Raw genomic sequence first — 21431 nt, 5'->3', positions numbered from 1 at the left:
TTGTGTTTGAAAACCCAAAATTAAAGCCAAAATGGATGAATTTGGAAATTGAAGGCCATCTAGGCCAGGAAGCCATGGCCTAAAGGTTAAAGAAGCAGCTTTAGGATCAAAAGGTCATTGGTTTGATACCCTGGACCAGCAGGAATGGCTGAAATGCCCTTGAGCAAGGCCCCTAACTGCTCCCCAGGCTGCTCTGGGTGTGTTGTATGTCGTTCTGGATAAGAGCGTCTGCTGAATGCCTGTCCTGTAATGTAATGTCTTAGATGCGGGAAAATAAACATTATGAAATTTTACAACATTTAAAAATATGTCATCAGTTAAAAATATTTGTATTTTTGAATGATTAGAAAGTTATTTTTTAATTGATTACATTTTTTTAACAAATAAAATTTGGAATTTGGAACAAGAGATTGTCAATACAATTGAAATTGAAATCTTATGTTGTTTGAACTCAGTGGAAAATTGTGGGAAATCAAAACCAGTACGGATTAGTGCTGTGATTGGACAGTGATTGTATTTCAGTGTAACACAACTGCAACACAGTGATGGAAGTAAAATGTAATTCCATTCACTTCGGACACAAAGGAGTCGAACTCTGCATCTACAGGGATGCCTCTGCCACTGACAGGTCTGGTCCTTTCAGACATTTGGCCTTGCTGTGACCTTGGATCAATCCCAGTTCATCTGCTGGTTACAATAATGATTAATTTGTTATATATCCTATAATCACTCAACCACTCTTTCCCGAGATATCGTACTCACGAGACTCTCTGATGGACAGACAGATGGACAACCTGAAACCTAATGCTTTCACCACTGAGTGGCAGAGACATACAGTGGTGCTTGAAAGTTTGTGAACCCTTTAGAATTTTCTATATTTCTGCATAAATATGACCTAAAACATCATCAGATTTTCACACAAGTCCTAAGAGTAGATAAAGAGAACCCAGTTAAACAAATGAGACAAAATATTATACTTGGTCATTTATTTATTGAGGAAAATGATCCAATATTACATACACTATCTGTGAGTGGCAAAATTATGTGAACCTTTGCTTTCAGTATCTGGTGTGACCCCCTTGTGCAGCAATAACTGCAACTAAACGTTTGCGGTAACTGTTGATCAGTCCTGCACACCGGCTTGGAGGAATTTTAGCCCATTCCTCCGTACAGAACAGCTTCAACTCTGGGATGTTGGTGGGTTTCCTCACATGAACTGCTCGCTTCAGGTCCTTCCACAACATTTCCATTGGATTAAGGTCAGGACTTTGACTTGGCCATTCCACAACATTAACTTTATTCTTATTTAACCATTCTTTGGTAGAACGACTTGTGTACTTAGGGTCGTTGTCTTGCTGCATGACCCACCTTCTCTTTAGATTCAGTTCATGGACAGATGTCCTGACATTTTCCTTTAGAATTCACTGCTATAATTCAGAATTCATTGTTCCATCAATGATGGCAAGCCGTCCTGGCCCAGATGCAGCAAAACAGGCCCAAACCATGATACTACCACCACCATGTTTCACAGATGGGATAAGGTTCTTATGCTGGAATGCAGTGTTTTCCTTTCTCCAAACATAACGCTTCTCATTTAAACCAAAAAGTTCTATTTTGGTCTCATCCGTCCACAAAACATTTTTCCAATAGCCTTCTGGCTTGTCCACATGATCTTTAACAAACTGCAGACGAGCAGCAATGTTCTTTTTGGAGAGCAGTGGCTTTCTCCTTGCAACCCTGCCATACACACCATTGCTGTTCAGTGTTCTCCTGATGGTGGACTCATGAACAGTAACATTAGCCAATGTGAGAGAGGCCTTCAGTTGCTTAGAAGTTACCCTGGGGTCCTTTGTGACCTCGCCGACTATTACACGCCTTGCTCTTGGAGTGATTTTTGTTGGTCGACCACTCCTGGGGAGGGTAACAATGGTCTTGAATTTCCTCCATTTGTACACAATCTATCTGACTGTGGATTGGTGGAGTCCAAACTCTTTAGAGATGGTTTTGTAACCTTTTCCAGCCTGATGAGCATCAACAACGCTTTTTCTGAGGTCCTCAGAAATCTCCTTTGCTCGTGCCATGATACACTTCCACAAATATGTGTTGTGAAGATCAGACTTTGATAGATCCCTGTTCTTTAAATAAAACAGGGTGCCCACTCATACCTGATTGTCATCCCACTGATTGAAAACACCTGACTCTAATTTCTCCTTCAAATTAACTGCTAATCCTAGAGGTTCACATACTTTTGCCACTCATAGATATGTAATATTGGATCATCTTCCTCAGTAAATAAATGACCAAGTATAATATTTTTGTCTCATTTGTTTAACTGGGTTCTCTTTATCTACTTTTAGGACTTGTGTGAAAATCTGATGATGTTTTAGGTCATATTTATACAGCAATATAGAAAATTCTAAAGGGTTCACAAACTTTCAAGCACCACTGTAAAACCTGAAGAAGTAAAGCAACACACGAAAGATGCAATTCAGGTTTTGCTTTTCAGTGTGGTACGTTTTCTGCATGTCGCTATTTTTCAAAACAGTGAAACATTTCACAATTTTTTCATGTGTGATTTGTCTCTGGAATGGATTTTGGTTTTGGATATTAATTACAAATCCCTCACTCGTTCCTTTTGCATACTCTGACGAATAAAAACACTGCACTCACTTCATCCCTTCAGCTACCAACTGCTACATTTTCAACGTTAATGATCACTGCTGTATAGGGAAGTCTCATAAAAACGTGCTGGAGTTTTTACAATTCTGGAACATCCATTTGGAATGTTTTGGAGTTTTTAGTCTTCATGGAACATGCTTTTGTGTGCCAGAACACAAGTTTTCCACTTTTCCTCAGGAGGAATGTACCTGTCCATTCCTGCACTGAGATTTAGTGAACATCTGCAAAACGCATCCACACCAGACCTGCTTCCTGTGTGTGTGTGTGTGTGTGTGTGTGTGTGTGTGTGTGTGTGTGTGTGTGTGTATACGCGCACACGTGCATTCCAGCAAACACAGCGAAATTATGAATAATAATGCCTAATAACTTTCTTTTTACCAGTCAGTAAGTTTTCCATGCTCTCTGTTTTATTTTCAGTTACATGACTGAGTTCTTACTGCATTAGCGATTGTTTATCATGGCGATAACGTAAGTGATAACAGAAGTTAACTTGTCTCTTGCAGACGTTCCACAACATTAAATTGAGCTATAACTGGTTTAAAACCATGATGTAGTTTTTTAATACTAAATCAAAAATCATCAGGAATAATAAAACACGTCTTTGCTGCGATCATCACACCACTCTGTCATGAATTATTTTCTGACAACAGCACCAGCGTTTTTTTCCTTACACACTGTCACTCATCGTTCCATCTGAGTCAGTATCAGGCAGGCTTGTAGTACTCAAGTCCAATTCGTGCTTTAATTTTAAGGACTCATGACTTGACTTGGACTTGAGCACTGATGACTTGGACTCGTGCATTAACTGCATTCAGACTCGTAAACTGGAGACGAGGACTTGGATTTTTTATTTATTTTTTGTAACATGCCATAATAATTTGGCAGAAGATATTTATATCTACATTAATTTTTGTGCAAGAGAATGCACATTCACCTGTTCATACATCATGTTCAGGAAAAAACTAATGTTAATGGTGCTAAAATGCCTGGAGAGAAGCCCCTAGGATCGTCTGCTTTGCTTATACAGACTTCTCGTGCAGTGGGAAAAAATGCACTGCTGTGTGTTCCATATGTAGAAGAACTATCGAGGAGATGACGGGGACGACCTCGAACTTCAATCGTCATTTGGTAAGACTCCACCCAGAGAAGGAAGTGACACACTATGTTCATTGGTCTGTTGATAGTGGGTGGGGCTTGCTGAGTGATGAACTAGCTAGTGTTAACCCTCTCTCATGTTATTTGCCCTGTTGATAGTGGGCGGGGCTTGCTGAGCGATGAACAAGCTTTTTATCTGTAGCCTGTTAACTAAAATGGGGCAGTCGAGCAGGAACGTTAGTCCAACACAGCAGCAGAGACGCTTTCACATAAAGGCAGCAACAGCCACCGTCAAATGGTGCAGATGGAGTCTTGTTCTTGGACTTGACTCAGGCTACATCCACACAACAACGGCAACGAGATGTTATTTAAAAAAAATATCACGTCTACATGGGCAACGATCAGTAAAATATCAGGTCCATATGGCAACGCAACGCTTGCTGAAAACGATGCAATACACATGCCACACCTCTAGGGGCGCTGTAAGACGGTCCCTTCGGAGACACCAGAACAATAGAAGAAGTAAGGACACATGCGCATAAACTATTATGCGCGAGACTTCATATTAGCCACAGTCAGAAAAATCTGTTTGTAAAATTACATTATAATGACCAAATACAATGAAAAGTATTTTTCCAGTCTCACCTGTGAAAGGTAATCCCATGTGATCTCGTTTGGACGGTAAACCTGTTGGTACAGTTAAACGCAGCACATGAATGAGGCATCTTTATTCTCCGCTTTGACCCATCCAATATGGCGGCGAGGATGACGTATAATTCTACGTGGAAGGCGGCGTCTTTAATGGTCCAGAATAAATTGAATGCTACACGTTGATGGATTAATTTGTTCTTCTACGCCCTTTTTGAGGAATGTATTGTAGGACTTAAACCAACATCTGAAGAGGTGAGATCGCTCCTTTTTTTCCCTATTTTTGCTGGCGGGATTGACTCTGCCCTAAGGGCTATTCTCTCTCTCTCTCTCTCTCTCTCTCTCACTTTGCACCATTACACAATAAATATTCACAGTGAAAATATTTTGTAAGCGCGTTTCATGAACCAAGTTATAGGATTTGTTGACAACTCGCATCGAGTTCGTTACACTTCTACCCGGCATGAAGCACTCACAGTCATGTGGTTGTGACGTCATCGTAAACAAATCCGTTCTACTCATCCAGACGACTTCGCAACATCTTTCCACTCTGGAACCCGTTCTCAAAAGATTGCATTTTGGGGCACCCAAAACGCCGGTGCCGTGTGGACGCCAGGCCGAAACAATAAACAATTGTATTGGATTCACCTGAATCCGTTGCCGTGTGGACAGGGCCTCAGACTCGACTCAAAATTTTCTTTAATGACTCGGCCTTGAGAGGCAGCATGGTGGTGTAGTGGTTAGCACTGTCGCCTCACAGCAAGAAGGTCCGGGTTCGAGCCCCATGGCCGGCGAGGGCCTTTCTGTGTGGAGTTTGCATGTTCTCCCCGTGTCCGCGTGGGTTTCCTCCGGGTGCTCCGGTTTCCCCCACAGTCCAAAGACATGCAGGTTAGGTTAACTGGTGACTCTAAATTGACCGTAGGTGTGAATGTGAGTGTGAATGGTTGTCTGTGTCTATATGTCAGCCCTGTGATGACCTGGCGACTTGTCCAGGGTGTACCCCGCCTTTAGCCCGTAGTCAACTGGGATAGGCTCCAGCTTGCCTGCGACCCTGTAGAACAGGATAAAGTGGCTAGGGATAATGAGATTATATATATATATATATATATATATATATATATATATATGGCGGGATGAATTATAAACCACTTTTGGTGCTGAACTGAGACATTTTCAACTCGACATTAACTTGCCGTTATGATCAGTAACATTTTAGATGTAAACTGAATTCACATTTCTCAGACTTGTTGTTGTTGTTGCTTGTTCCAGCCATTCAGATACGTTCTAATCCTAATCCAGTGCTTTGCCTGAGCTGAGCAAGCCATCGCTGCAGAAATCAAGAACTACACAGCTGTTGACGATGAAAGTCTCTTTCACAGACAAAATCCATCAATGTATGAGGTGAGAACAAACATTCATTCTCACTCTGTCTTCCATTATGGAAAAGTTACAGATGTTGTGTTTTCCCACCTGAATGTATTTAATGGAATGCTATGGAGACAAAACTAGGCGAGACCAGATATGACGTATAATTAACATATAATAAGTCCATTATTGTGAAAAGCCCAAGCTGAGACATGTGCTAGTTAGCAACATGGCACCACTCAAGCTGCATCACATCTCTGTTGAAAGCTCTCTTCCTGTTTCTGAGCATTTGTTTTGTTCAAGGAAACACTATTGAACATAGCTTCACTGGCTTCCTGTTCAACACTGGATCGACTCCAAGTTTCTGCTTCTCACTTTGAAGGCACTTCATAACCATGCCCCTCTGTATCTCTCTGACTTACTTCACATCTGCACACCTTTTCGTACTCTGAGATCCTCTTCTTCCATCAATCTCGTTGCACCTCCAGCTCATTTGAAAACCGTGGGGTTTAGAGCCTTCAGTCGCGTCACCCCTCACCTCTGGAACTCTCTTCCTCATGACATTCGGAATATTGATTCTCTTCCAACCTTTAAATCCTGCCTTAAGACATACCTTTTCAGACTTGCCTATTCTGTCTGACTTCAGCACTTCGTGACATTTTTATTTTTGTATTTTAGGCTTTGTATGTTGAATTTTATTAAGGTGTCCTTGAGTGCCTTGAAAGGCACCTATAAATAAAATGTATTATTATTATTATTATTATTATTATTATTATTATACATATTTGCTCCTTGACCTGGCGACTTGTCCAGGGTGTACCCCGCCTTTCGCCCGTAGTCAGCTGGGATAGGCTCCAGCTTGCCTGCGACCCTGTAGAAGGATAAAGCGGCTAGAGATAATGAGATGAGATGAGATATTTGCTCCTGGCAGCATGGTGGTGTAGTGGTTAGCACTGTTGCCTCACAGCAAGCAGGTCCTGGGTTCAAGCCCAGTGGCTGGCGAGGGCCTTTCTGTGTGGAGTTTGCATGTTCTCCCTGTGTCTGTATGGGTTTCCTCTGGGTGCTCCGGTTTCCCCCCACAGTCCAAAGACAGGCAGGTTAGGATAATTGGTGGCTCTAAATTGACCGTAGGTGTGAATGGTTGTTTGTCTCTGTGTGTCAGCCCTGCGATAACCTGGCGACTTGTCCAGGGTGTACCCCACCTCTCGCCCATAGTCAGCTGGGATAGGCTCCAGCTTGCCCATGACCCTGTAGAACAGGATAAGCGGCTACAGATGATGGATGGATGGATTTTTGCTTCTATCCGCTGATGTTTTCTTTGTTGTTGGTTTGAGTTTCCTGCTGTTGCTTTACATCGAGGCGGTATGAATAGTTCCATCACAGTATCACAATATCATTTACATCACCTCCAACAACATTACAACCGCGTAAATCCGACGGTTATGATTCCCACTGCAGCCGTGGCAAAAGACTTCTATAAAGGTTACAAGGTCACCAGACCAGACTTTACCTTTTTGCTCCCACTCACACAGGACAAGATAACTTCATAACAACAGAAAATACACAGATTTCAGCGTGAGTGCGAATGGGGTTGAAGTGACCGCTTGTAAATGAGACAGAGTCGAGATCTTTGATGCAGGAACAAGACTAAACACAAGCCCTGCTACATATAACCCCCAACAGAAAGAAAGGGGTAATAAGACCCTGGGTGGAAAAACATACCACATCTCCCAAGAGCCACTACACGTTTATGATCTTCTCTCTGCACTCTCTCTCTTTTTTATCTTTCCCTCAAGTCTCCTCTCTGTCACTGTTTCATCTCAGCAAACACACACCACCAGAACTGTATTTCCTCAAACACACACAGTAGGCTATTCATTCAGCACGGTAACTGTTCTCGCCCTTTCTATAGCATGACAAGAGGCTACTGCTGCCCTTTTACCTGTTCTCTCTCTCACTGACTGCCCCGAGATCTGCAGAACACAACATTCAGCACAACAACACCATGTGCTAAAGTTCAGTCAGCAAATTCTTACTTCTGAAACAATAGTGGCATGTGTTTCTGTATCTCGGGGTGGAAATCATAAATTAGCTCGCCTGCCAAAAAGTAAAGGCTCCGGTGTCATGCAAAGTCCAGAATTTTTATGGCCCAGGAAGCAAACTGACGAGGCTAACCAGTGGGGAATAACATACAAGCTAGTGCACTAAGACAGACCGAGGCAGCTATTATTTTTAATAACTAGCTCGCTATTTAACTGCTAGCATGAGGGGAATTCGGTCCCCATGTTCTGAGTGATTTATTTAGCGCTACACAAAATACACCACAACAACCATGATTGTGTTCATCGCTAGCATTAACCAAGTTAGCTAGTTAGCTTAGTATGCAGGTTCTACAGCAAAATGATTCCATGTATCATGTCAACCTTTAAGAATTTGTATATGAGATGTTATTGGCAGAGGTGGACAGTAACGAAGTACATTTACTTGAGTACTGTCCTTAAGTACACTTTTTGAGTATCTGTATTTTACTTAAGTATTATTTTTTTTGGAAACTTATGACTTTAACTTCATGACATTTGAAAGACAAATATTGTACTTTTCACTCCACTACATTTCTATCAAGGTCCTCGTTACTCATTACTATGAAGCAGCTTTGAAAGTGGATGTTTTTCCTTTTCTTTTCTAAAACGTGATGGTTTTTTCACAGGTGGCACTGAGACAGACTATCAGTAATCACTAGGGTCACGTCACGTCCATAGACTGGATAAACTCAAGCTCAGTGATGTTCTCAGCAGCGTTATTTAACACGATCAGTCAATGGCAGAATGGAAGGAGGCGGTTCTTCTGGAGAATGCACGCACTCATGGCCATACTTAGAACCCATGTTTCAGTTTTCTGAAAGCATTAAAGATTCATTTCATTTTAAATGTTTGCTTTGTTTGCCGAAAACGAACCACATCACGGCCTACAAAAACTCGCCGTCCGACCTGCGGAAGCATATTGAGGGATATAAATGTTTTATTCCAAGAGAAATCTTGCAGTGAAGTTGTCTGTGCTTTTAAAGCTAGCGATAACGTTGCAAACGTAGCTATGCAGTCTGGTTAGTCAAATGACTTTCTATGAATTTTCCCGCCAAGCTGCCGTAGCCTTGTCCACAGCTAACGTTAACACATAGTTAGTTAACTTGGACACTGTTAGTTAGCATTTAAAAACAGAGTTACGCTAACATGAATAATGTTAACTTATCTGAAGTGCTTTCAGAAATATGTTTTAGCATAATCTTACCAAATAAACAATGTAGAAATGTTTCTTTTCTAGTAACGTTAGATACGCAATATGATTTTGAGTTTGAAAAGAGTTTGCTAGCATGTCAGATGGAGCTTCACTGACTAGCTAGCTTAACATTAAACCAATAATCCAGTAGGTTGCTTCAGAGGCATTAGGTTTTGTAAGCGTTGTGGCAATAATACAACGTGTTGACAGAAAATGTACTTTTAATACTTGCCGTATTTTTAAAAGCAAGTATTTCAGTACTTTAACTTAAGTAAAAATTTGACTGGACAACTTTCATTTGTATCGGAGTCACATTTGACCAGTGGGATCTGTACTTTGACTTAAGTAATGAAGTTGGGTTCTTTGTCCACCTCTGGTTATTGATTCAAATCTGTATAACGTACATAACTGAAACTGAGCTAAAATTCAATGTTAACAAATTTTATCCAAGCACTAATCTTGTGTATTTAGCAAAGGATTACTGACTGAGCAACACTGCGAAAAGAAATTAACCATAAAAGGGGGGGGGGAAACAGGGAAAATGCCTGCTTGTCTGGTTAATCAACTCTTGTAGCAAGTTAACAAATGTTTGGTTGTTTTTAATCCACTGCCTGTGACTTGTCCATGACAAAATATGACTCAGAAAATGAAAGAAAACAGAAATGTCCTCACTTCCTGTCCATAAATGCGATTTAATTGTAAATTTATGTTCCAGAAGATAAGATATGATCGCTTTAGACAGCTTAATGCAAACTGTTCCATGTTCCTGGTGTTTTTATGATTAAAGCTAGCCCTGAATTAACTTCCTCCGATCGTTAAATGATGTACTCTGTTAATAATAACATGGATAGTGTATGGATATTACCCTGGCAGGTTTTGCCATCCAGTCCGAGTTTGCTGCCATCAGGGCATTTACAATAGAAACTGCCGATGGTGTTGCAGCATGTTCCCTCACATCCTCCGTTTGAGTTTTCACACTCGTTCACATCTACAGAGACACAGAGAGAGGAAGAGTGATTGAGAAAGAGATTGCAGTGAATTACCAACACTGTACAGTAGAGCTTTAGATTCACAAATGTACAGTAAATCACAAAGAAACTCAATTTTTGGAAATTTCAGATCCTGATTGAGATTTATTATTTTGGCAGCGACCAAAGGGAGTAAATAAGGCAGCAACCGGTCCAAACATAACCGAGATGAGATGATAAGGGTCCAGAACTTTGCTCAAGGGCCCAAAAGTGTCCTCAGATTTGAACATACAACCTTAAGAATATTTACAACTCTGAAAAGATGGGATCTCTCTCGGAGTTCGATGTAGAACCCGACAACAAGGTGTTTTCCAATCAGAAAGGGTTCTAAGTTGTAGATACCTATTTTTCTAAGCCAAGAACCTTAATTATCATACAGGTCAAAGTTCACATTGCAGCTTTGTGTCGTATTGGGATGTCTGACAGGACCCAGATGCGTTTTACGAATTTCTCAAACACTGATTTTGCACATAAACGTCACAGGTATCTCTAATGAAAACCCCCTGCTGAAGAATAGAGCTAGCTGTACATCTGTTTGTTCTCGAACCCTTCATCTACCTCTCACACCGACATACACACACACACACACACACACACACAGATCAAATAGCTTCCAGCTTGCTTGTTTAGTTACATCTTGTTAAGTCACTTCCTTCCGTACAGGCTCTGTAATAATGTTTGCAAATCACACACACACACACACACATGTTCACAAACATTCAGAATGCTGCAAATCACCTGGTTTATATCCTCCTAAACCTCCTTTGCATTCCAGGCCTCACATTATCTGCACAATCTACACACCGGTACGCCAACGACACGCAGCTGATTTGTGTTTAGTTGTGACTTTGTCTGTTTTTCACCCATTTTGCGTTCTGTTTCCAGCTGCATGTCTGCAGAGCCCTAGAAACCAAGGATGGGTCGCCATGACAGCATCCCAGGCTACACCCACACTTGATCTCTAAGGTTCCACATCATCATCATCATCAGGTGTGAACATGTAGAGATGCATACCGTTGATACTTCCTGTCACAGTCCAGTCCAGTCCATCCATGCCTTAGATTGTGGGACTTCCATGCCGGCTCCAGGACAGGAATTCAGTCCTGCCTTGCTGAAGGCCATTTCCTGAAGCAGCACTCCCACACCTGTTACCACTCCTCTCCCATCAACCAGGGCTTTTTAAGAACTGTTTGGAGCTACTCCATTTGCCAGACTGTCTCTCTTGTAGACTTTCCTTGCCCGCTACAGCTCATTGGTATTGTGTCTTCTTGATTCCCCTTGCCTGAAATTTTCCTTGTTTTTTTGTCAAGTTTTTCTGTCCAGTTTTTTGTCCCTGTTTTTGCCTGCCTTTTCTTTTGGATTGTGTCTTTTGCTACCTCTGCCTGGATTTCCCTTGGCCCTGTGCTCATCAGTTTTTGTGAAGATTTTTCTGCCCTGTTTTTTGTCCCTGATCATGTCTACCTGCTCCTCTGTGTTTTTGACTACCGATTTTTGCCTGAGCCCTACTGTACCTTTGCCTTTCTGCCATCTACTTCATTAAAGCAGTTTTCTCTTTACACTGCCTGTTTTCTGAGTCTGCTCTTGGGTCCTCACTTCATCTCAGCTCAGCTCGCCACTCGTGACAGCATCCATCTTAAACCGCATCTTTTTTTTTCGATGAAAAGAACAGGAAATTAATTATGCATTAATGAGTCTTCATGCTAGTTCCTTGATGGCTCCTCTCCACCACCAGAATGAGACACCAGTGATAGACTCACATACTCCAGATTGCAGATAAAAAGCATCCATTCTGGTTTCAAAGCCAACACCTGGCTGTCATTGCACCCCTACCCCCCCTCTTTCTCTCTGATCAAATCTGTGTTTTCTCCACAACTCTGCCATTAATCTTCCAGTGACTGTAACTGACACAAAGGGTGAAAGGATGGAAAGCCAAAGAAGCAGTACATTGTGATGATACGGAAAATATTACAATGATCACAATCTTAGCATACAGCCAAGCAGCTGAGAGTGACAGATTTTTTGGAAACGTTCAGCTCAATTTATTAGCCGAGTAAAAGCTCCAATGTGTGGCTTGGGCCCATGTTTTTGTTACCGAACTAACTAAGTTTCAAATGTCGCACATTGTGTTTGGCTCTGAGCAAGAACTCAGCAAGGTGTTTCTCTTCTGTTGGTTCTGAGATTTGGCTTTCTGTCCTCGCATCATGCAGAAGAGGTATCTGATTCTGGCTCCTTTATTTTCTTTCATGTTTCACTGCAAGGTGGCTGATTGGTTATTGTGCTTTGCACTGAACTTTGTTTAACTTGGGTTTATCAGTGTTTCCTGATTTTGAAATGATTCTGAAACATTCAGAATGCTGCAAATCACCTGGTTTATATTCTCCTAAACTTCTTTGCATTCCAGGCCTCACATTATCTGCACAATCTACACACCGGTACGCCAACAACATGCAGTTGATTTGTGTTGAGTTGTGACTTTGTCTGTTTTTCACCCGTTTTGCATTCTGTTTAGAGCTGCATGTCTGCAGAGCCCTAGAAACCAAGGATGGGTCGCCATAACAGCAATGATACATGTTTTTAATTTGTAAGTTACAGCGAAATTGCTTCAGTCAATGTACATTATGCAGCAGGTTGTGGGATTCAGAACAGCATCAAGACGCATAATTCTTAAACACATTACGTTTAAATGCAACTTACAACACAACCTGAGCTCCTGTTTCATTACCACAGAGTGGTATAATGATGAACACTGTTGCCACTGACTCGATTCATCAACATCACACTGTCTTTCAAATCCCAAAATACACTATATGGTTAAAAGTATCACACCCATAGAGTATGTGGTTCTTCCCCAATCATTATCCTTTGTCCTCGGCTGAGATTCTTCAAACAACCCCTTGCCACACCTCTCTGTCTGCCACTGCTGTGGTGAGATCATGCACATGAATCCCAGTGTTCTTTGACAGAATCACCAGGTAAGTGAGCTTCCTTGACCTAACTGGGCAGTTGTTCAGGCTCCACAGTAGTAGGCATGATATCGCTTCCCCCTGAGCTCGAAAGCAGTCCCTGGCGAAGAGCATGTTTCTTTGCCTGAGTCCTAGGGAAACAGACTTTCCATTCCATTATCCATAACCGCTTATCCTGTGCAGGATCGTGGGCAAGCTGGAGCCTATCCCAGTTGACTATGGGCAAGAGGTGGGGTACACCCTGGACAAGTCACCAGGTCATCGCAGGGCTGACATATAGAGACAAACAACCATTCACACTCACATTCACACCTACAGTCAATTTAGAGCCACCAGTGAGCCTAGCCTGTATGTCTTTGGACTGTGGGGGAAACCGGAGCACCCGGTGAAAACCCACACAGACATGGGGAGAACATGCAAACTCCACACTGAAAGGCCCCTGTCGGCCACTGGGCCCAAACCCAGAACCTTCTTGCTGTGAAGCAACAGTGCTAACCACTACACAACCATGCCAACCTGGAAACAGACTGTAGAGCCCAACAGATCTCTTCTAGAGTAGCTTGAGCAGACCAATGGATGTTTTGGACGTGATGTAGAAGGTCAGTGTAAGTTCCATCGAGTTGTTGCTGTTGTTTAACTGTTAACATCCAGGTCTCAGCTCCATAGAAAAGAATGGGCTTGATGACTGATCTGAACAGGTCCATCTTCAAGTTTCTATCAAGATGAAAGCACCATATTTTGTCAAGGGAATTCTAAGCCTTCCAGGCCAATGCCGCATGGAACTTAAAATCCTTGAAAGAACCCAGATCCTTGAAGTCATCAACTCGTTTAATTTTCTTCCCAGATTGAGAAGTGATGGGTGTTGGATCCAAAGTAGTGGAGATGTACTCTGTCTTGATTTCATTACAGTATAACCCAACAAGGGAAGCTGAAGTTTCAAACTGTTCTACTTCCCCAAACTGTTGCCACACAATTGTCTACAGTGCCTTATGTGTATGTTATGGCATTACAGTTTCCCTTCACTGGAACTAAAAATCCAAAACAGTTCCAGCATGGCAATGCCCCTGTGCACAAAGTGAGCTCCATGAAGACATGGTTCACCAAGGTTGGTGTGGAAGAACTCAAGTTCCCAGAGCCCTGACCTCAACCCCACTGAACACCTTTGGGATGAATTAGAATGTACTAGACCTTCACACCCGACATCATGAATACTCTTGTGGTTGAATGAACACAAATCCCCACAGCCACACCCCAAAATCTAGTGGAAAGCCTTCACAGAAGAGTGGAGCCAGGAGCCAACTCCATGTTAATGCCTGTGGTTTTGGAATGGGCACAGATGGATATACTTTTGGCCATATAGTGTATTATAACTCCTCCACCAAGGGCAAGGTCTCTACCTTCATCTAAAAGGAGTATCCAATTCTTTTCCAGGACAGAACCATGGCCTTGGACTTCAAGGTGCTGTTTTTCATCTGAGTCGCTTCACATTCAGAGGGTCAGTTCAGATGGTGCCAAGAAAACATCATCATCTGCAAATAATATGGGATGTTACCTCTACCTCTACAATCTTGGCTGCATCTTGATATCTTGGTCATGAATTCCGCAAACAAGGGTGGAGACATATGCCTGTCATAATCTGATACCCATCTTGAATGGTTTCAACTCAAAAGATAGACAGTAAGATCTTGTAAGAAAGAAAGTGTTGGTTGTAGTACAACAAACACAATTCACAGATGCTTTGACTTATAAAAGTGACCATATAAAAAGGATATGAGCCAATGTTTTTAGGAACAGATCTAAAGTCCTGGCCATAGCTCCTTTATTTTTAACTGAGTCTGCTCTTTCTCCATCAATGCAATGATTCTGGGTTTCAAAATAAATCTGAGCAATGAGTTACCCAGGATGAACCAGAAACAGAAAGGAGCCCTGATTTGTTTTCCAGACTCCACTGTAGTACAGCCTGAACATGCTTCTCAATCTGGGATTTAAGGACTTCAAAGAAGTCAGCTTTTGGGAAAGGAAGAGTTAGTATGAATTACAAGCCTGCCATATCCTTCCAATATAAAATACAATGGACAGTCACTAAAGATTAGAACCTGATTTATTTGATTCCAAAGTGAAACTGCATCACATCCAGAGGTTATTGCAGAACTGAGAATAATTCTTAAAGAGCTACCGTATATGCTGTGGCTTGATGTGTAGAAGTTTGAAATTATTCATGAGTTCCATCTGAGTGGAACAGGTCATATATTTTATTAGTCTATAATCAGTCACAAGTTCAAACACTATTGGAACTGGTGTGTTTTTGCATTATTCAGGAGCATATGGCCCTTTTCCACTACCCTTTTTCAGCTCACTTCAGCTCGCTTCAGCTCACTTCAGCCCGACACGGCTCGCGTTTCGACTACCTCAGAGCAGCATGATTCAGCTCGCTTCAGCCCTGCTTAGCACCCAAAACTCGCACGGTTTTGGAGTAGGGCTGAAGCGAGCCAAACCGAGCTGAGTGAGGCTGGGGGCGTGAGCAGACACTCCCCTGTGCACTGATTGGTGAGGAGTGTCCTCACATGCCCACACACGCCCCGCGAGCACGCTGGGATCTGTAAACACCGTAAACCCGGAAGAAGAAGAATTACGAATTACGAGAATTTCTGAAGCCTTATGCACCTCGCCTCATCTATACGCTCTTGCCAGTATCTGTTGGCGTTGTCAGTGACAACAAGCCACAGCACCAAGACCAGCAACACTAACGACTCCATGTCCTCCATGTTTATTGTTTACTATCCGGGTCGTGAGACTACCACTTAAAAGATCACTGATGTCACTGTTTGCGCCGCTTAACGACATCACGTGACGTCCACCCACCTTTGCTAACTCCACCCAATGTGTCCACCCACTTCCAGTCAGCATGGTTCAGCGCGGTTGTAGTCGAAATGCAACTCCAACAGCCCCGCTCAGCTCGACTCAGCCCAACTCAGCACGGCACGGCTCAGCCCAACTCAGCTGCGTTTGTAGTGGAAAAGCGGCATTAGAGGACCAAGCACGGATTACTGTTCCAATTGTATGGCACACTTGGACATTCATTTACAATAATAACTCCACAACCCAATGTCAAAGAACTTTGATTCAATGGATACCATTGACAATTTCCACCATATTGTTTTTTAAACTATTCTGATTGATTGATTGATTGATTGATTGATTGATTGATTGATTGATTGATTGATTCTTCTCCAACAAATATGGTCCAATCAGTAAAAAATTGGGATCACACCATCGTGAGACCAACCCAACCAAAACTTGTTTCTCTGATTTTTGAAATTCAGTATGACGGTTTTTCCATAAGGTGCAAACAAATTTGATAGCAAAGTCACCAAACAGGAAGTGAGGGCATATCTCGGCAACGGTGTTACATATTGAGACTGGATTTTCAGGGAAGTGACGAACCACAACTTAAGGACCACTGAGAAGATTTGTCTAAACTCACCACTAATGGGTGACATTAACTTATTAACCTTTCAAGCTTTTCTTTTCAAACATACATGATATGATTCTTCTTTCTCTTGATTCCTTCAAAGGGTTCAAGTGTTCATAATGTAAGAAATTTGTATCAATTATCATTAACTGTTCTGTTTATAAATGAATGACCATGAGGAAGCATAATTCCTCCCCAATGGGTGTCTAATTGGCATTTGCTGTAGTTACCAAATTTGACCACTAGATGTAATTATAAATGTATGGAAGGTCAGTAGCTTAACAAAGGTTTGTGGGAAAGATTCACTCCAAAACAGATTTGTGTTTCCCATACATCATTGACAGTGCCTTACAAAAGTATTCATCCCCCTTTGTGTTTGTCCTGTTTTGTTGCATTACAAGCTGGCATTAAAATGGATTTTTGGAGGGTTAGCACCATTTGATTTACACAACATGCCTACAGCTTTAAAGGTGCAAATTGTTGTTTTATTGCGACACAAACAATAATTAAGATGGAAAAACAGAAATCTGGAGTGTGCATAGGTATTCACCCCCCAAAGTCAATACTTTGTAGAGCCACCTTTTGCTGCAATTACAGCTGCAAGTCTCTTGGGGTATGTCTCTATTAGCTTAGCACATCTAGCCACTGGGATTTTTGCCCATTCCTCAAGGCAAAACTGCTCCAACTCCTTCAAGTTAGATGGGTTGCGTTGGTGTACAGCAATCTTCAAGTCATGCCACAGATTCTCAATTGGATTGAGGTCTGGGCTTTGATTAGGCCATTCCAAGACATTTAAAAGTTTCCCTTTAAACGACTCCAGTGTCACTTTAGCAGTATGTTTAGGGTCATTGTCCTGCTGGAATGTGAACCTTCATTCCAGTCTCAAACTTCTGGCCAACTCAAACAGGTTTTCCTCCAGAATTGCCCTGTATGCTCTGCCATCCATCTATCCTTCAGTCCTGACCAGCTTTCCTGTCCCTGCAGATGAAAAATATCCCCACAGCATGATGCTGCCACCACCATGCTTCACTGTAGGAATGGTGTTCTCAGGGTGATGGGTTTGTGTTACACATGGCATTTTCCATGATGGCCAAAAAGATCAATTTTAGTCCCATTTGACCAGAGAATCTTCTTTCATGTGTTTGGGGAGTCTGCCACATGCTGTTGGGCAAACTCCAAACGTGTTTTCTTAAGCGATTACTTTTTTCTGGCCGCTTTTCCATAAAGCCCCACTCTGTGGAGTGTACGGCTTAAAGTGGTCCTATGGACAGATACTCCCATCTCCGCTGTGGATCTCTGCAGCTCCTTTGGTGTTATCTTTGGTGTTTTTGTTGCATCTCTGATTAATGCCCTCCTTGCCCGGTCTGTGAGTTTTTGTGGGCAGCCTTCTCTTGTCAGGTTTGTAGTGGTGCCATATTCTTTCCATTTTGCTATAATGGATTTAATGGTGCTCTGTGGGATATTCAAAGTTTGGGATATTTTTTAGAACCCAACCCTGATCTATACTTCTCTGCAACTTTGTCTCTGACATGTTTGGAGGCTCCTTGGTTTTTATGTTGCTTGCTTGGCAGTGTTGCAGAGTCAGGGTCCTTCCAGAACAGGTTGATTTATGCAGACATCATGTGACAGATCATGTGACACTTTGATTGCACACAGGTGGATCTTAATCAGCTAATTATGTGACTTATGAAGTGAACTGGTTGGACCAGCTCTGATTTAGTGGTTTCATACGAAAGGGGATGAATACCTATGCACACTCCAGATTTTGGGGGGTCATCTTAATTATTGTTTGTGTCACAATAAAACAACAATTTGCACCTTTAAAGTGGTAGGCAAGTTGTGTAAATCAAATGGTGCTAACCCTCCAAAAATCCATTTTAATTCCAGCTTGTAATGCAACAAAAGAGGACAAACACAAAGAGGAATGAATACTTTTGCAAGACACTGTAATCTGCTCATTATTCACTAATCAATTTTTTGGGAGACATAGATTATCACAGATTATTCGCCGTATATTAGGATGCACTGTCTGTAAAAGCACTTATTGTAAAAGGGTAAAAATGATACACAAGAAAAGAATCCCAAGCTCATTTAAATACCAAAATGGCACAAACCACACACACAAAAAAACAGCCTCACATATGAAACTGTTCAAACTCGTATGAAATATCTGGAATAGTTAAGGTTAGCGTGAGGGGTTAGTGGTTACAGCTTTTCCAACAAATTCCAACAATCACCTCTGGTTTCTTTTCTGGGTCTGTAGGTGGATATTTATTTAAAGTCATTTAAAGTTAAGATATTGTATTCTCTTGGAAAAATCACTCTGTCTCCTTCGGGGTTCGCTCGCTCTTTGTTTTCTTGACATTTGGATTCCCTTTTTCTCCAATACTCATGCAAACTCACATGGAAAGTTCATTTATGACAGTGCACAGAAGGCTGTCTCAGGAATATCCGCTGTCCCTTAAACCCAGGAGACACGCCGTAATGGCTCAGACAGAAACCACTGGCAAATGTGGTCGTTCTTCAGACAGTGATGGGACTGTTTATTAGGTAAGCAGGTTCAACAACTGGATTTTACACATGTGTAGCATTCTCCCTGTTTAGCATATACACATTAAGAATGCAATGAATCTTCTCTTAATGTTTGCACATGGCCCAAGAGTTTCATCACACCTGCTGTAGAAGAGAATAAAGTGGTCTTCACTCCAGCCGAGTGCACTCATGAAACAAACACAGTGGTGCAATAGAAAGAAAGAAAGAAAGAAAGAAAGAAAGAAAGAAAGAAAGAAAGAAAGACAAGGCCATTATCACTATCTGCGCATGCATTATTATTCATTTTGGTAGTTAATATTATTGGGCTACGTCAGTGGATTAGCACGACTCTAAAAATTAAAATTTTGTACATTTTTTCATGACTTGTAATTAATATTGCTCTGAATCTCAGTACATTGGAAAAAAATTCTGTATTTATACCCCTATGAAGTCATTCATCATTCAAATATGAATCCAAGAAGATTATTCACTCCAAATTACATCCTTGCTCACGATGGACACCATATTTTATTGTATATACAATAAATGCGCTCATTCTCATATGTTTATGTCATTTCTCTCGCAACTGTTCATTATCAGGGGCCTTGATGGAAGGAGTCTCCAGTGTCAGCACTTTATAAGAGAAGGTTTTCCACCATGGGAAAGACTTCAGGATAGAGGAGCTTGTTCTTTCTGCATGGTTTCTGGTTTGGTAACAGGATAATCTGTGAGTTATGCGGAACGATTATATATTGCTGCAATAATGTAAGTGAGAACAGAAAAGAACTTCTTTCATAGATGTTCCACAACATTCTATAAAGCTGTGACGGAATAAAAGAATAAAAAGTGCAACGGTTTGCTTTTTAATGAATGAAAAAATTAAAGAATGTCATTATTGCCATATCGCTGAGGTATAAGAAGAATAAAACAAATGAAAATGAAACTAATCAATGCCAGGGAGGTAACAGTTTAGGTGTTACTTGTGACCAATGATTATTTTTCTATAACAGTATACACTCCACGTTTGTTTTTTAATTCCTTGTGTATCATACTTGTTTCCTCCATCAACTGTGTTGGAGATTATGTTTTCACCTCTGTTTGTTTGTTTGTTACCAACATAACTCAAAACATAGTGAACGAATTTTGATTAAATTTGGTGGAAAGGTGCTCCATGGGTCAAGGAACAATTGATTAGATTTTGATGCAAATCCGGATATGTATGTGATTCTAGGATCCAGATATGTAGACGGATCCAGGATATTTTTGTCTGTTCCCAACATAACTCAAAAAGTAGAGAACGAATTTGGATAAAATTTGGTGTACAGCTTTAGTATTATCCTAGGGTCAAGTGATTTGATTTTGATGTTAATGATATGTGACTTGGTGGTGGTATGAACTCGACTCTCCTGAGCGCCCTTCTAGTTTGTCTCATCTCCAGTCTGTCTTCACTTTGACAACTCTTAATACCAAAACTATAACACAATCATTAACTGTGGTGCGTTACTGATACATCAAAGACACAACCGACTGCTGATATGTTTCAGGAATATCATGATTTTTATCCCCTGCTGGCTGAAAGGCCCGAAGGGGGATTATGTCGTGGCGATGTCCATCCGTCCGTTGGCAATTTAACGAGAGTGTGTTTTCCTTCTGAAATAAACTCCTCTCACAATTTTTGGACGAATTTCACCAAACCTGGTAAAAGGCCTTGTTGTATGTCGGTAGTACGCATATTATTTTGTTCAATTCGGTCGCATTTTACCAGAGTTACAGCCCTTGATTAACAACTTCTTACTTTCACAATTTCATGAAGCTGTGTTTGCCTTCCGACACCGACTCCTCTCAGAATTTTTGGATGAATTTCTCGAAGCTTGGCAAAAGGCCTTGTTATATGACAATAATACACATATTGTGATCTAATTTCGTTCGTGAAAATTTTCCCAGAGTTTTGACCGTTGATTAAATAACTTGTACTTTGATAATTTCATGAGGGTGTACGTTCTTCTGAAATCAACTCCTCTCACAATTTGTCGAGGAATTTCACCAAACTTGGCAAAAGGCTTTGTTAAATGACAGTTATACGCATATTGAAATTTTGTTTAATTTGGGCAAATTGTACCAGAGTTATGTCCTTGATTATTAACAAACTTGTACTTTAGCAATTTCATCAAGGCGTGCTTGCTTTCTGAAATCAACTTCCCTCACAATTTTTATCCCCCGCTGGCTGAAAGGCCCGAAGGAGGATTATGTCGTGGCGATGTCCGTCCGTCCATCCCAGGAAGGGTGCTCACCTTCTGAAATCAACTCCTCTCACAATTTTTGGAGGAATTTCACAAAACTTGGCAAGATTCTTTGTTAAATGTCGGTAATACGCAT

General features: G+C 41.4%; 1 protein-coding gene across 9 annotated transcripts in view; it reads right to left on the bottom strand.

The window, feature by feature from the left end:
• The window catches only part of megf6 (multiple EGF like domains 6), a 106882-nt gene that overhangs the window by 68753 nt on the left and 16698 nt on the right, over positions 1-21431 (bottom strand). For all 9 annotated transcript variants that reach the window (XM_060943271.1, XM_060943268.1, XM_060943270.1 and 6 more), the window contains exon 5: positions 9926-10048. In XM_060943271.1, the coding sequence (XP_060799254.1) occupies positions 9926-10048 (123 nt within the window). The remainder of the gene's footprint in view (positions 1-9925; positions 10049-21431) is intronic.

Source organism: Neoarius graeffei, chromosome 16, assembly GCF_027579695.1.
Source record: "Neoarius graeffei isolate fNeoGra1 chromosome 16, fNeoGra1.pri, whole genome shotgun sequence".
NCBI lineage: Eukaryota > Metazoa > Chordata > Actinopteri > Siluriformes > Ariidae > Neoarius > Neoarius graeffei.
The sequence above is the reverse complement of the archived record's forward strand: the minus strand, read 5'-3'. Positions and strand labels throughout refer to the sequence as shown.